Source organism: Lutra lutra, chromosome 2, assembly GCF_902655055.1.
Source record: "Lutra lutra chromosome 2, mLutLut1.2, whole genome shotgun sequence".
Taxonomy (NCBI): Eukaryota; Metazoa; Chordata; class Mammalia; order Carnivora; family Mustelidae; genus Lutra; species Lutra lutra.
In genome coordinates, this window is record NC_062279.1 from 161,841,379 (window position 1) to 161,857,204 (window position 15,826).

The 15,826-nt window shown below is 43.3% G+C and overlaps 1 protein-coding gene across 1 annotated transcript in view; it reads right to left on the reverse strand.

Moving 5' to 3' along the window:
• Nucleotides 1-5,599: 5,599 nt before the first annotated feature.
• Nucleotides 5,600-15,826, reverse strand: part of SEL1L3 (SEL1L family member 3) — a 99,876-nt gene continuing 89,649 nt past the window's right edge. Inside the window, exons 22-24 of the mRNA XM_047719046.1 lie at nt 15,340-15,442; nt 15,187-15,259; nt 5,600-6,748 (exon numbers count right to left, since the gene is read on the reverse strand). Of these exons, the coding sequence (XP_047575002.1) occupies nt 6,609-6,748; nt 15,187-15,259; nt 15,340-15,442 (316 nt within the window). The 3' untranslated portion in view covers nt 5,600-6,608. The remainder of the gene's footprint in view (nt 6,749-15,186; nt 15,260-15,339; nt 15,443-15,826) is intronic.

Below are 15,826 nucleotides of genomic sequence, written 5' to 3' on the forward strand. Positions count from 1 at the left end.
AGTGTTTTATGTTAAAACATTTATAAAGTGTTTTGTTATTCAGGTCTTCTGTATACTTACTGATTTATTTTTAGTTGTTTCATTACTGAAAGAAGTGTGTTAATGTTCACATTTTGTGGGTTTGTTTATTTCTCCTTATTTCTATTTATTCTATCTTCCTGATTTATTGTCCCTTTTAATGTAATGAAGTGTCCTTTTTTTTGTCTCTTATAACACTCTTTTTCTTAAAGTCTGTTTTGCCTGATATTAATAAAGCTACTCTAGCTTTTTTATTCCTCATTTGTATCTTTTGGTAATGTGTTACTTTTAGAAAATATTATTTATTTTTAAAGGTTTCTTTCCAGCTTTTTCTAATTTTAAAATCCAGGCAGTTTCATCAGGGCTGACTTTTTCTCACCAGTGTCTGATTCTCTGCTTTGCTGATCACAGCATGTGCTTTGTCTGTCTATTGGTTAATCCAACACTGTCTTCATAACACTAGAGCTTTTGCAAAATATACGTTAGCACAGACTTAGTAAAGGAAAGCCAAGGCTAGAATCACAGTGAAAGCCAAAATATTACAGTGTCTACTCATTTTTTTTCCCTTCAAAAATTTTCACATTGTAACAGACTGAATTCCAACTAACACCTGCCAATCCTGAGCACTAAGGCCAATTTTAGTTTGTTTTGTGTTTCTTCATTGCTTGTATTTGGACCTCAGGTACCCAAAGTTGAATTAATCATTCTCTTCAGTTCATGGCACACCACCACTGCTCTTTTTTTATTGCAATACTTTTCCTTCGCCCATGCAGTCTTTCTCCCAGTCCCTGCCTCTGAATAGTTCACTAGCCACTCTAATAGTTTGAGCCAGTGATACATGAGTTGAGCCAATGATTCTTAATCCCCAGTAGTTCCTCCATCTCCACCAGGAGACACCTGTAAATGTTTGGAGAAGTTTTTGGTTGTCCTGAAAATGTGCTACTGGCATTTAGGAGAGAGAGACCAGAGATGCTGTGAAGCATCCTACAATGCATGGGACAAACCCCCACAACAAAGATGTTTAGAAACCCAAACGTGGATATCACCAAGGCTGAGAACCTCTTACACATCTGGAAAAAAAGTATAAATATACCCACACAGAAATATATACATATATTATGTGTGTATACAAATGCATGTGTATATAATACTCTCTGGGACTTTGATTTTTAATTTACATGCTTCTGTTGTCCTACTGATGGACATCCAGGCTGCTCCATCTCCTTGCTCTGTGAGATAGCACTATGATAAATATCCTCTCTCATACACATCCCCTGTCACACACACCTGTGCAGTCTGTGGAGCCCATCCTTAAGTGTAGGCTTGCTGGGTAATAATTCATTTTCACTATGTACACTACTGCCATATTATATACCAGTTTGCCCTCCTGATAGCTAGGCATGAGAGCTTCTATTCCCCCATATCTCAGACTATTATCTGTCTTTCTCATTTTGTGAATATATGGATATGAAGTAATAGCTTCTGATTTTAATTTGTATTACTTTGACTTCAGGTTACATTGAGCTGCCTTTTATCTACTTGTGAATTGTTAGATTTTTCTTTTTCCATGAATTATCTGATCATATGCTTTGAATATATTTTCTACTGGGTTTTCTATTGTGGTTGATTAGTATGCACTCGTTGCATGTTGTAGTTATTGATCTTTTGTGGTGATGGATATTGCAAATGCCTTCTCCTAATCTGTCACCAATCTGCCAATTTTGTCTATGGTCATCAGAACAGAAATCCTTCACTTTTGAAAAAAGAGAAATCTATCTACTCTTTAAAAAATCCTTTCTAATTCAAAATCAGTAAAATACTGTCCTACATTTACTCCTACTAGACTTCTAAGTCTTCCTTTCACAATTAAGTCTTTAATTAAATTAGACATTTTTTTAATAAAGGACATACAGTGTGCATCCTATTTTTCTACCTATGAATAGCCAATTTCTTAACTCTGTCTACTAAATATTCCATTCTTAGTCCAGCTGGATTGTGATGATACTTTATCATACACCAAATGTCCATTTGTAACTGGCCTGTTCCTGGGCTCTCCATTGTTCCCCTCTGAACCATTTGTCCATTCCTTCATTACGGCACCCACTGTTTGCTTTACTGTGCTTTGTAGTAAAATGATGTTTGGTAAGTCAATTCTCTTTCCTCTTCTTTTTCAAATGTTCTTTACCTGTGCATTGACTTATATTCTTCCGTACACATTTTATTTTATTTATTTTTTAAGATTTTTTTTATTTATTTGAGGGAGAGAGAAGGAGAGAGTGAGTGGAACACAAGCAGGGGGAGCTGCAGAGGGAAAGGGAAGAACAGGCTCCCCAATGAGGAGGGAGCCCGATGTCAGGTTCCATGCAGGGCTCAATCCCAGGACCCCAGGGCTGCAACCTGAGCCAAAGGCAGATGCTTAACCCACTGAGCCACCCGGGAAGCACCCTTCCATATGTTTTAAAAGCAGTATGTCAGTTCCTCATAAACACAAATTCAGGACTTTGAAATATTGAATGTGCACATTAATTTTGAGGAGATTAACATATTTATGTTATTATTCTACCCATGGACATGGCATATTACTTTATATCTTCTTTTATGTACTTCAATATTTTTTAGTTTTCTTTGCAAAGATCTAGTGAATTTACTATTGGGTTAATTATTGGACATTTAAAAACTGTTGGTATTATAAAGGAAATTAATATTTTAATTATTTAGTATTTTTTAGTATAGGAAATCCTAAATATTCTATACTGCTGGTATAGGAAAACACTATTTTTTTTTAATTGACATTTTATCTTACATTTTTTTAGACACTTTGATGGGACTTCAAATGAGTTACAACTTTGCATCTTCTTCTACCAAATAATGGAAAGAAAGACTACCACTTCCCCAGCTAACTGAGGCTTGACAATGATTAAGCAGTAGATGAATCTGGGAGTTGCTCTCAGCTTTGCCAAAATGTGGTCACTAAGAATAAAGAGAAGGAAGTCTAAAGCATGGGTTGTAAACTCAAATACCTAGGTGGGCTAAATCACCGAGGTGTAAATCAGTAGGGAACTGTGGGACTGGGGTAAATAAGAAAGTACAGCCTCTATCTAAAAGAGGCAGACCCACTTAGCTTCAGCTAATTCTTGTCATGCAGCAATGAAAGCTATTTTTTTATGCGTCAGATTTTATTAGGAGAAGCCCTAAATCTTTGATTTTAAGATGTTAAGAAATTATTCAAATTTTTAAAAATATTGGATGGGCCAAAGAAATCGCATCTGTGTGCTAGATTTGTTTCACAATCTGCTGGTCTACACCCCCTGGTCTAAGAATGTTCTAAACAGAGGGACAGTAATAGGGAAGTAAGTGAACATCAACTCTGGACCTCACTCTTCCATTCTTTTCCCCCACCTTCACCCCATGTTGACTTCATTGTACAGGGTTCTAGTCCAGTCAGCCTAACACTAACCTCATAGGAAGTAAATTTAGAACTTGAGGAGAGGAGGAAGGTTGAGGCTTGAGAAGGTGTGAGCTAGACCCAGATCATACAGGCTGAGAACTCCTGAGAGAACAAGTGCCTAAGCTGGGACATGAATTGATGTATGACCTGCCTACCAGCTTCACCTGTAGTAGTTTGGTGCTGGGGCAATTCCAGCTCTTTCCAGCATGACCTGGAGATGAGCATGTTTGGACAACTGTCTCAGATCAAGATGGCTGCCATGAGCTCGTGTTCTGGAAGTGAACCACCTCCCACAGTGTCTTGGGTTGGTATTATGGGGCTGAATTGTGTCCTTCCAACATTGAAATCGAATACTCAGTATCTCAGAATGTGGTTGTATTCAGAGATGTGGCCTTTACAGAGATCATTAAGGTAAAATGAGGTCATTAGGGTGGGCTTTGATCCAATATAATAATGTTCTTATAAAAGGAGATGAGAACACAGATACACACAGAGGAAAGAGTGTGTGAAGACACTGGAAGAAGGTGGCCATCTAAAAGCCAAGAAGAGAGGCTTCAGAAGAAAACAGCCCTGCTGCACCTTGATCTTGGACTTCCAGTCTCCAAAACTGTGAGGAAATACAGTTCTGTTGGTTAAGCCCCCCAGTCTGTGATACCTTGTTATGGCAGCTCTAGCAGACTAATACAGCTGTGTTCCTTGGAAATAGACTCTGAGATGCAGGGTTGCATCTGGAGTTTTACGGGACCAGTGTCAGGAAATCTTACACAAGAACAAGGAAGGCAGAATGAGGTAGAGGGAGAAATTGAACTATAATGAGGTTGCCACCAAGGTGGTGTTCTGGAGTTGGGATGGCCCTTCAGGGCTCTTTCAAAACAAGGCAAGAAAGCTTTTTCCTACATAGGTCATTCTTAAGGTGAAGGGTGGTGCGAGGTGATTCCTCCCCCCCCCACTCCATTCCCCAAAACATTTGGGAAGGTCTGAAAATATTTTTGGCTGTCACAACTGGGTTTGTGTGTGTGTGTGTGTGGTGGGGGAAGCGTGCATGTGTGGCATCTCATGTGTAGAGCCCAGGGATCCCGCTGCTAAGTATCCTATGATGCCCAAGGCAGCCCTTACAATAGAGAGCCATTGGTCCCAAAAGTCCATATTTCTGAGGTTGTGAAAGCCTGCCCTACATCAACAAGTCATTGGGCATGATGTGCTCTTGCAAGGACATAACCCTGGGTAGGTTTCTAGAGCTGATGGCAATTCCCAGTGAGCAGTCTGACGTCTTATGATCCCAGCAGCTGAAGAGTGAGTGTTTGTCATGAAGGAAGGGTCCAGGTAAAGCAAAGAGCCCTTTATCTGGACCGTCAGACTTCTCTTTCTTTCCTTTCCCTTTTTTTTTTTTTAAAGATTTTATTTTTAAGTAATCTCTACACCCAATGTGGGGATCGAACTTACTACCCTGAGATCAAGAGTTGCATGCTCTACCAGCTGAACCGGCCAGATGCCCCTCAGACTTTTCCTTCTAATAAAAATAATAACCAACTATGTTCAGGACACTGTCTTGGGGGTTTTACCTACGTTATCTCATTTAAGCCACATGACAGGTCAGGAGGTGGAATTTATTACCCTTATTTTATAAACAGTAATCCAAGACCCAGAGGGCATTCATCACTCATCCAAGGTTATTGACCTCAAAAGTTACAGAACTGAAATCTGAATCCAGGGCCATCTGACTCCAAAGTCTGGCTCTGTTGCAAGCAGGGAAGACAACCTTTGGTAATACAAGAACAGTCTACATGGTACACAGAGGAGAAAGAGCATGGACGGCAGACGTCACCCAGAACTGATATAAATACAGCCCCCACATACCCGGAGCCCTGACATACCATCCGGTACCATAAAGACATTGCAGGGGGCCGACTTTGAGCATGGGACCCCTGGAGGGGAGTCCTCTTCCATCTGTAAACAGTCATGGGTTACCAGAAATAATCCCTCTCATCAGGAGGACTCTCCTTTTTTTTTTTTTTTTTTTTTTTTTTTTTGGTTGCCTCCTTGAGGAACATGCATGCACCTTGTAGGAGGTCCATAGACTTTGTAGGAGGACAACAGTAACTACGAAAAACAAAGCAAGCCACGTCCCAGGAGTCAACAGTATAAAAATAATTTTTATTTGCTACTGTAAATAAAGTAGTGCAAAGAGTAGTTTGGACCCACAATATTGCATTACTGATTTATTTACTACCTTAGCAGCATACAGTGTATGGACAGTCTGCTCTTCCTCTTCTTCTCTCTCTCTGTCTCTTACACACACACGCACACACAACCCCCTTACACAGACTCAGGCAGGCATGAGGGTAGGGATGGAACTATGAGCTAAAGGCTTATTTCCTTCATATTCCACTGCCACCATTCTACTCTAACGGGTAATTCATGGAGAAGACTACAGGTAAATACTAAGAATTTTCTAAGTGGTATTTTATGGAGTCAATTGAAAAGGAAATGATATCCAACAATGTCATTAAATGATTCGGAAGCACAATCCTAGAAAAAGTCAAGGAGAAAAATGTAAACCCATTTACAAAGCCATTGCCTTCCCTGCATTTCCAGCCACAACCGATTTCTTTCAAGGTGCCTTAGAACTGCTGGGTCTTGGAAGTCCAATTGAAATCTGCCTTTTGGACTTGGAGGAGCAGTGCCATGGCCAACACACATCCCAAAAGATTCTCAAACTGATAGAGAGGTCACAATTTTCTGTTCTTTAATGAAAGGAAACAAATAAGTGGCTAAGGTTCTTAAAACACATCTCAGTGTATAAGGATTCAGATATGCCACAGGGCAAACCATAACCCCCTCATACACATAGTCACTAGGGAGGGACTCTGCCGTGACCCAGTCAACCTCACCAACACACCCCTGTGATCAGGATGTTCCTTGTATTTGTTTGATAACCTTTGGTTTACCCACTGCCTGTACTGGGTACTTCCTTGTAATCAGATTTGATGGGGAAAAAAAAAAAAAAGACACCAAGTGCAAAATTCGCATCCAGTTGACAAGACATGTAATGTGTTTCTCAGTATAATGCCCTAGCCCCAACTTTCCAATACCAGCGGCTGTCGGGGTTCTCTCTCATCGGGAGAGACCTGGAATGCACAGTTCACTCTCGAGGCTCTGCGTTATTACAGACGGTGGGCTGGTCCTGAACAGAGGCATCTGTAGCTGGAGTCACAGCTGGACTTGTGGAGAGAGGTGTGGGGTCTGCGGAGGCTCGGGCTGGTGTTGGATGGGAACCACTGGCTGCAGAGACACATGGACAGCAGGTGCTGAGTACTCAAACCAGTGTAATGCAGGACACACAACCACATCTAGACCCTGCAAGCCAGGGCAGATGCTTCTGGTCCAGGGGCCCTGACACTAAAAGATGAGTAACTCTACACGTTATCTAGGTTCCTTGGACTTTGGTGTCCCCTATAAAATGGAGGACTGGAATAGATGTTCAAGGATCTCTGATGGTTCTGACGTCTTGGGATTCTAAGTTCTAGATTTATGCTGTGATGTCCAGGCAAATGTCTGCATTAAAAAAAAAGAAAGAAAGAAAGAAAGAAAAAGAGAGAGAGAGAGGAAGAGAGAGAAAGAGAGGGAAGGAAGGAAGGAGGAAGGAAGGAAGGAAAGGGAAGGGAAGGGAAAGGAAAGGGAGGGAAGAAGGAAGGAAGAGAGAGAGGGAGGAAAGAAAAAAGAAGGAAGGGAAAGAAAGAAAAAGAAAAGAAAGAAAGGGAAAGGGAGAAAAGGCGAGAAAGAAAGAGAGAGAGAAAGGGAAAGACTCTCTGGTCTATGTTTCCTTGGTCATCTCTTTTTTTCCAAAGGTGTTGACACAATGAAAGCCACGAATTATACCAGTCAATCAGAAAGGAATGCTCATTTTATTCACATTCTTACTCTCGCTGGATGAAGTATCAAATTTGGTTTAAATTATGTTATTTAAATAAATGCATGTAAGTCTTAGAAATTATAATTATTAGGTTTAATTATTTATCAATCTACCTTTAGTAAGGTTGAACCACCGTAACTATTAGGGAAGCTTTAAAGTTTTGTACTTTATGTCAGCAGTTTTCAAAGGGCAATTTGGGTTCCCAGGGGACAGTGGGCAACATTGGTAGATGTTGTTAGTGGTCACAGCTGGAGAGCAGGCTGGTGCTGGCGGAGTGTGGGTAGAGGCCGGGGAGGTCACAGAGATCCTACAATGCATGAAGTAACCTGCCTACACCAAAGAACGATCTGGCTCCAAATATCAGTAGCTCTGAAATGGGCACACCCCGCTTTCTAGACCGAGGCTGAGAGGCACCCTGGTTCATAAGATCGTGGGATCTGGAAACTGGCCACTCTTCTTTATCAGTTATGTGACTTGGACAAAACCCTGCTCTCCTGCCTTTAAAAAATGGGGGAAATACGAGGCGCCTGGGTGGTTCCAGTCATTAGCGTCTGCCTTCAGCTCAGGTCCTGGGATGGGGCTCCGCCTTGGGCTCCCTGCTCAGCGGGAAGCCTGCTTCTCCCTCTCCCACTCCCCCTGCTTGTGTTCCCTCTCTTGCTGTGTGTGTGTGTGTCTCTCTCTGTCAAATAAATAAGTAAAATTTTTGAAAAAAATGGGGAAAATAAAAGTATTTACACCCATGCTGAATTGTTGCAAGGACTAAATGAGTTAATGTATACAAAGTGCCCAGAGGAGGCAGTTTGAGGACCAGTGTGACACATGGCTAACACAGTAGCCAGAGTTTGTGCAAACGACTGCTCATGAGTCTTTAATTGGGGATCTCACTCAAGCTCAGCGGTCCCCAAGTCTTAGACATGTTCAGTAGGTGGGACTGTTTGTAATGGTGCCCAGTGTCCATCCTGGATTGTACCAACCCTAAGAAGATGACACCACATGGACAACCTGACTTCTAAATAAACTCTTCGAGGGTTCCATCTCCACAAGGCCATTCCAGAGACTTCAGAAACGAGCTCCAAAGCCTCTGGATGTTCTGGATATGGGATTTCCTAGGAACCCCTTCTCAGAGCTACAGAATATTTTGCAGATCCGGAGATGGTTTTGAAAGAACAGGACAGTGATGATGGTTGGTAGGATGGGGAACCAGGGTATTATATAACGATGTGATGTTTCTAGGTTAAAGCCATCACTCTGGTGGGTGATCTCAGTAAGGCAGGGAGCATGAGACCCAGTGACATGGCACAAAGACCATTGGCTGTAGTCAGGAGACCTGGTCTAGGCGAGTCTCATTTATCTGCCACTAAGAGTGACTCTGGGGTAGGTACTGAGTGGCAGACATTTCAGTACTAAAATGCTTGCATCTCATGGGTCTCAAATGTCCACATCTGTGAACTGAAGGACTTAGATTGGATGGTGTCCGAGACCCCCTTGGGGCCTGAGATTTATGTTTCTGATGATCTCTGAGGGAGTTCACAAAGTACTAAGGCACGCATTTTTTTTTCCCTTTCAAGCTCTGGAAAAAAAAAGTTTGAATCACCATGGTAACAAGATAAATCAGCAATCAGTTTTCTGATTAAAACAAAAAAGTGCCAATGTGTAAATGTAGAAGGAATGCGTAATTAGCATTGCCACCATTTAAATCTTCTCATAAGAAAGAACATAATAAAAACGCTTGATGTTTCTACAGTGAATCTGTTATTATCCACATGAGAACACTCCCCCTTCCAACAGGGGGTTCGCAATCACTGGACAAGCCCCCCACAGCCTATCATAATTTTAAAGTGGCCTCTTTGTGTCTGCTCACCTGAAATGCGTGCTAATTTGATTACCAGCCTGGAATCAAGGTAACCAGGAAAATAAGCGTGCCGTTTCAAAAATTACAGAGCATATTCCAGAGCCAAATCAAAGTGATTTTTGTATTACCTGACACTTGGGGGAGGGGGACCATTTTCTGTACCTGAGTGAGACTAACTGAAAGCTGGCCCTAAGAGGGGTAGACCAAGGTGGGACAGACTCCAGCCCACCGGCCAACCAGGGCTCACTGCCTCTTTTTGGATGGTTTGCAGTCTACGAATGGCTTCTCCATTTTTTTTTTAAAGATTTTATTTATTTATTTGTCAGAGAGAGCGAGGGAGAGAGAGCGAGCACAGGCAGACAGAATGGCAGGCAGAGGCAGAGGGAGAAGCAGGTTCCCTGACGAGCAAGGAGCCCGATGCGGGACTCGATCCCAGGACGCTGGGATCATGACCTGAGCCGAAGGCAGCTGCTTAACCAACTGAGCCACCCAGGCGTCCCGGCTTCTCCATTTTTAAATGGTTGAAAAGAAATCAAGAGAGGAGTAATATTTTGTGACAGGTGAAAACATAGGAGATTCTGCTTTTCACATCTGTAGTAAACTTTAACTGGAAATGAGCCACGCCCACTCATTTTCATGCACGCTCAATGGCCACCTTAGACCTATAATGAAAGCCAAGTAGTTGAGATGACCCTCAAAGCTCCAAATGTTTATCATCTGGCCCTTTGCAGAAAAGGTTTGCCAACCCCTGTTGTGGACCATTGTAGGAAAGAGTTGTGCTTGCCAGGTGGCCAGATGGGAGCATAAAAGTAAAGAGTATGAGGGAATATACTGGGTCAGTCCCGAGTTAATAGAATGTTTGCAAAGATGGAGTCCAAGGGGAAGGGAGCAGAGAGGGGGAAGCCCCAGAAATCCTACGCAATGAAGAAGATCTAGCCTACTTCACCTGGGCCTCTGGATCTAGCGGGATCCCAGGACAAGTATAAGATTCATGTCATTTCAACATTTCTCATGAGGAAAGCTACTGGGTCAGCGCCAAGGGTGATGAGAAAAGTGAAATCTCTCCATTAAATAGCTCTGACTTGAAAGCTACTACTTTTTTCATGAACGCCCCTTTCTGAGATTTCACTGTAATTTTAGGAGCAGCCTCATTCACTGGAAATGTAGATGACAGGAAAAGAGCAGAAACAGTTTCATTAATCTTGGTCATATCATCCTTCTTGTTTTCAAAGTCCACTGCACTAACCACTTGGGCAGAAAGAATGATTCGGCCTCAATTCTGGCTGTTTTGAATAGAACAACATTGGTTTAAGAGGTTACCTCGTCATACCCAGGGCCTGTTAGTTCAGCCAGGTCTCGCTCTATGCTGTGCATTCTACCTAGACATCAAGTTTCCTGTAAGACTGGTAAGGCAGGACTCTTTCTGGAGGGGTACCTTCCATTTTGTCCCCATCCTCTCTTTGCCTTCCTCCAGGCAGCCAGCCAGCCCCCATGCTTTCTCAGTCTCTGGGGGGACTTTTGTTTGGTAGGGACAGAAATGGAAATTGTTCTAGACATACTTTGCTTGGGAATTTTTTTTGTTGTTTTTTTTTCCCCCCAAAAGCCCGAGTCCATTAAGGCAATTATGCTTGGCGGCCCCAACAGGGAGGGGAGAGGAAGAGCGCTTCAAAGACTCAGCGAGGTAGGGAGAGGAGTGTCTGGAGCCTGGGAAAGTGGCTGAGCCTGGTCGTGTGTTGTCCCGGTGGCGGCAAAGTCCTCACCGTGGCCCCTCAGCAATCTCAGGAAGAAAGCATGGGGGGACAAAAGGTGAACTGCAAAGCCGATGGGACTTCTTGGTGACCAGAAGCTGCAAAGCCAGTGGACTTGGAGGGACAGAGGCGGCCCAGGGCAGTGTGCATTCTGCTATCAGGCTGGCGGTCACATGAGCGGTCCTGGCGCCACCCAAGACCCAGGGATCCTGGAACTCCTGGAACTCTTGAGATCCTCGGTCTCAAGAAAGACTGAGCTGCCTGATAGAATGCCAGCCAGGAGACAAAAAGAAGTACCCTTAAAGGACACAAGAGATATGAGATATTTTTCATATATTTGTCTTGGTTCTCCTGAGAGCCTGGTCAATATCTTTCAGATGCTTTAAAAAGAGTTTGATGTTTTAGAAAGAGTCTAACGACAGAGCTCTGGGAGCTCTGGGAATTGTGTCTGTTACTGGTTCAGCCCAAGCCAGGTAAGTACAGATGCCACTTGGTGTCGGTGTGCTTTAACTACAAGTGGGATGCCCCCAGGATATTAGCTGCCAGCTAGCATTTGTTGAGTTCTAAGCACTTTACACCCTGTTACCTGGTTATTGGCTTCCTTCAACTACAATGGCAAGTAGGTGTACTGCTATTGCTGCTACTTTACAGAAAGGGAAACTGAGGCACAGATGGGCTCCCTCCCTTGCCCAAGGTCATGCAGTGAGTGTCAGGGCCAGAACCTTGGCAACATGACTCCCGAGCCTGTGGTATTAGCTACTGTCTCACACTGCTAGCCTTCTGAACACGGGACAATTTAGTGTGACAAACGCGGTGGAGTGTGGACTATATATCACAGAGCATGTAAACTCAGGAGGCAAAGGAAGGTAGTTGGAGCTGAAAGCAAAATGGATGGACAGTTCAATTTAGAAGTTTGGCCATAAATCACTAATTTTTAAAAACAACTGACCAGAAAAATGCAAATCGCGAAATGACAAAGATGCCTCACTTAGAGAAGAATCCTTATACAAGGCCATTTAAGGGAAGCTCCTAACTTTCCAGTTCGGTCCCTCTTAACTGTCACTCAGCACCCAGACTTCATTCCTGTGTCTGCTTCACACTAGCATCCGCTAGAGGGCACCCCTTTCCCCAGGGCAGGTCAGGAGACCTCAGGCATAACTCGGTCATGGGCCAGGTACCAATCCCAGCAACTCTGCCCTCTGACCCTCTCTCCTGCTCTTCTGTACCCCTCTGGCTCCTGCCCCATTGCCCAGGCACTGAGAGAGCACCTTCCTATTTCAAAATTTGGCTTTTTAAAAAAGATTTTTTTTTTAAAAATTATTCATTGGAGAGACAGAATGAGCAGGGGAGAGGGTCAGAGGGAGAGGCAGACTATGCACTGAGCAGGGACCCCATTCAGGGGCTCAAGCCCAAGACCCTGAGATCATGACCTGAACCAAAGGCAGAGGCTTAACTGCCTGAGCCACCTGGGTTCCCCCTATTTCTAAGTTACTGACAAATTTGCATTTATGTTGAAGACTTTAAAAATATGAAAATAATTTACTATGTATTTTAACTCTTTACACTAGTTCTAAGAGGGCTGGTAGGCACCACTTATAGCACGTTTTGGAAACAATGTGGAGACTTTTTTTTTTTTTTTTATACTTTTAGGCCCTTCCTAGTCAAAGTGTGGTCCATGGAACTGCAGCATGGACGCCACCTCAAATCTTGTTAGAAATGTGGAATCCCAGAGCCAGTCCCTGGACTCACTGAATCAGAATCCACGTTAAACAAGTTCCTGGGGTGATTCATGTGCACATTATAGTAAAGAAGTATGGGGCTAGGATTTACATACTGAAATATGGGTCATTTTATTATAATTCATTTCTTTTTATTTCTCCTTTATATTGCTGTTAGGGTGCTACTTTTAAAAATATGTGTGGGTAGGCAGGATAATTATCATTCATTTCAAGGTCCCAGAAATGTGCTACGAAATATTTTTCATACAAGGGAACAAAGGTCAGAAGCAGAATGGTAACAGCTGTTTTAAAATACTGTTGACCCCTGAATAACTCAGGTTTGCACTGGATGGATCCACTTGCACAAGTTTTTTGTTTTCTGTTTTATGTTTTGTGGTGTTGTTGTTGATAAACATAGGACAGCACCATGAATGGACTTTCCCCTCCTTCTGATTTTCTGAACAACGAATTCTCTTCTCTAACTTACTTTAATGTAAGAATATAGAATGTAATATGTATAACAGACAGAATATGTGTTCACCGACTGTTTATGTTCTTGATGAGGCTTCTGGTCAACAGGAGTCAGTAGTGTAGTTTCAGCGAGTCAAAGTTACATGCAGAATTTTAGCTGCAGGGTAGATTGGTGCCCCTAGCTACCCACCTCCCAACCCCAGTAGCTGAAGGGTCAACTGTATCACGAGTCTGAAAAAGTTTGAAATCCTGCTGCCCTCTGTCCTTTCTTGGACGTCATTTTGTGATTTGGGGCAGATCCCTTCATGTGTTTGGCTTCAATCTCTTCATGTGTAAAATGAAGGGCATAGAATTAACTTTAAGAACCCGTCCAGACTTGTCTAAGGCCAGCAACACAGAGGGAGGCACGCATAGGAAGTGAACAGGTTGGCAAAAAAATGAAGAAAACATGAGAAAGAGCAAAGGATACTCAGCAAAGGGGAAAAAGAATTATCAAAGGGTAGGAGGGACAGGAAGGCGAGAATGTGGAGAGACTGATAATGCAGACAGGAAAAAGAGATGGCTTCTGATAAAAGCAATTCCACCAGCCCATGAATTTTCATGGCTACCAGCTGGCATAAAATCATAAAGACAATTTTCAGCTCCTCTAACGGAATTGCATTTGTAATAATCATAACAATATTTCTACAGAGTAAAAATGACAAAGATAATTTGAAATGGAAAACAATGACAAGATGCAAAATAAATGTGCTCTACCTGGCAACAAATTTAGGGACGGGACAGAATTTGCATGAGGAAAATTTATAAGCCAGCATATGACAGGGCATCAAATCTGGCCAAGTTTTGATGGCTCCTTGTTAACCTCCTCAGGTAAATCAGAGGGAAATGATTCTGCGCTAGCCTCTTGCAACAGGAGACTTCCTTCCCACCGCCAAATCTGTGGTGAGACGCACTCCTTTGGCTTTTCATTATCCGCACATGGATAGGGACTGAGCGCGTGTTCCAATGCCATGTCCAGTCCTAATTTTGCCCATTTGTAAATGTCCTGCAGCTGTCCAAGAGGGCGGCAAATTGTAATTCTCCACTGACTGAGGTTTGCAACTTTGAGTACCTACTAAGTGTGAGATATCCCACACGATGCACTAAAGCCTTCCATCGTATGTCCTGATAGGGGAGACGAACGTGAGTTCACATTTGCTCAGAGGGTTTTATACACCAGGTAAATACAACGGCCGAGACTACCTGCAGTAGTCACTTTGGTAACTGTCATGTGTGTTTTTCACCGAAGCCTTCGAACATCCCTGGGAAATAGCAACTATTATAACCTATTTCTACTCTTGGAAAATTGGGAAATCAGGAAGGTGAAATAACTCACCGTAAATCACACCACGAATGAGCAGCCGAGCCTGGATTCCAAGCCCACTACTCCAAGCTACGGTGGGTGTCCATCTCTTTAACGATGGCCCTACGTGAGCTTGGAAAAATAACAGGGACCGGCGGAAATCACACTAAACTAACTAACTGTCACTTCATCTTCCTCCTCAGCCCCTCCTTCTGAATCCACATGGCTGGGTATTTTTACTCATTGTGAGGGCTTCTTTATCATCCCACACATTTGATTCCTTGACTGGAATAAATAGGAAGAATTCCTGCTGGAGGGGGCTTCAGAAGCTGGGTTCTAGGGCAATAGAGGTAGGATATTGATGCTGGATGTATTTTCAATGGGAGAAGACATCTTTTGTTCAATTTCTAAAGCTTCTTATTTAAGAAAAAATCCTTGCTTACTTTGACAAATATGACAGTAGTTGGGACCTTCCATCAGCCAGAGATGAAGGTACCCCCTGGGGGAGCCCACCACGCCATGAAGGACCCATCTAATGAAAGGAAATAGCATGGTCAAAGGCATGAGGAGGGAGATCATCTCTCTCTCTCTCTCTCTCTCTTTTTTTTTTTTTTTTTTGGTAGGGAAAAAGAATCCCTCCATTTTTATCTTGCCCCAGCTTCTTAGAAATTTTTACCTGAAACAGACTGGAAATACTGCATGGTCCAGGCGATCAGTACAGACAGTAGGAAGGTTCCCAGAAAGTAGATCTGCAGAATCCGAAGCACGAGTCAGATGGCTGATGAAGGGCAGGGACCTCGAGGGCAGGGCTGGGGGAGACGGCACCTACCAGGGCAGAGCGCAAGATGGCACCCCAGATGAGCCGCAGGTGAAGGTAAAGCCAGGCCAGGGAACAGGGGCTGAAGGACTCCTCGCTGCTCTGGTTCCAGCACCTGCGGACAAAAAGAAAGGGAATCCGGAGGGATCGGCAAACCTCAGGGGCATCACCCATGACCCACGTTGTCAGATCCTCAATCCTCCCCTCCTGCTTTGGGGAAGCAGGTGAAAAAACAGAGACATGAAACCCATTCTAAAGGGTTGGGGCCCACCCTGAGATTCCAGGCTCCTGGCTGGAAAAGATCAGTCCTGTCCTTAATAAAAAGCTAGTGGGTCAAGGAGGACCCTGACATGGAGCCGCCAGAGCAATACTCCTATCTGAGTGCTGGTCCAGAGTGCGGACACCAGAACCCTTCCCTATCCTGCAGAAAGGCACGGTCTAATCAGACACATTATTCTTTCCATTCTCATGGAAAACCTTGGTCAGCACTTTAACTTCT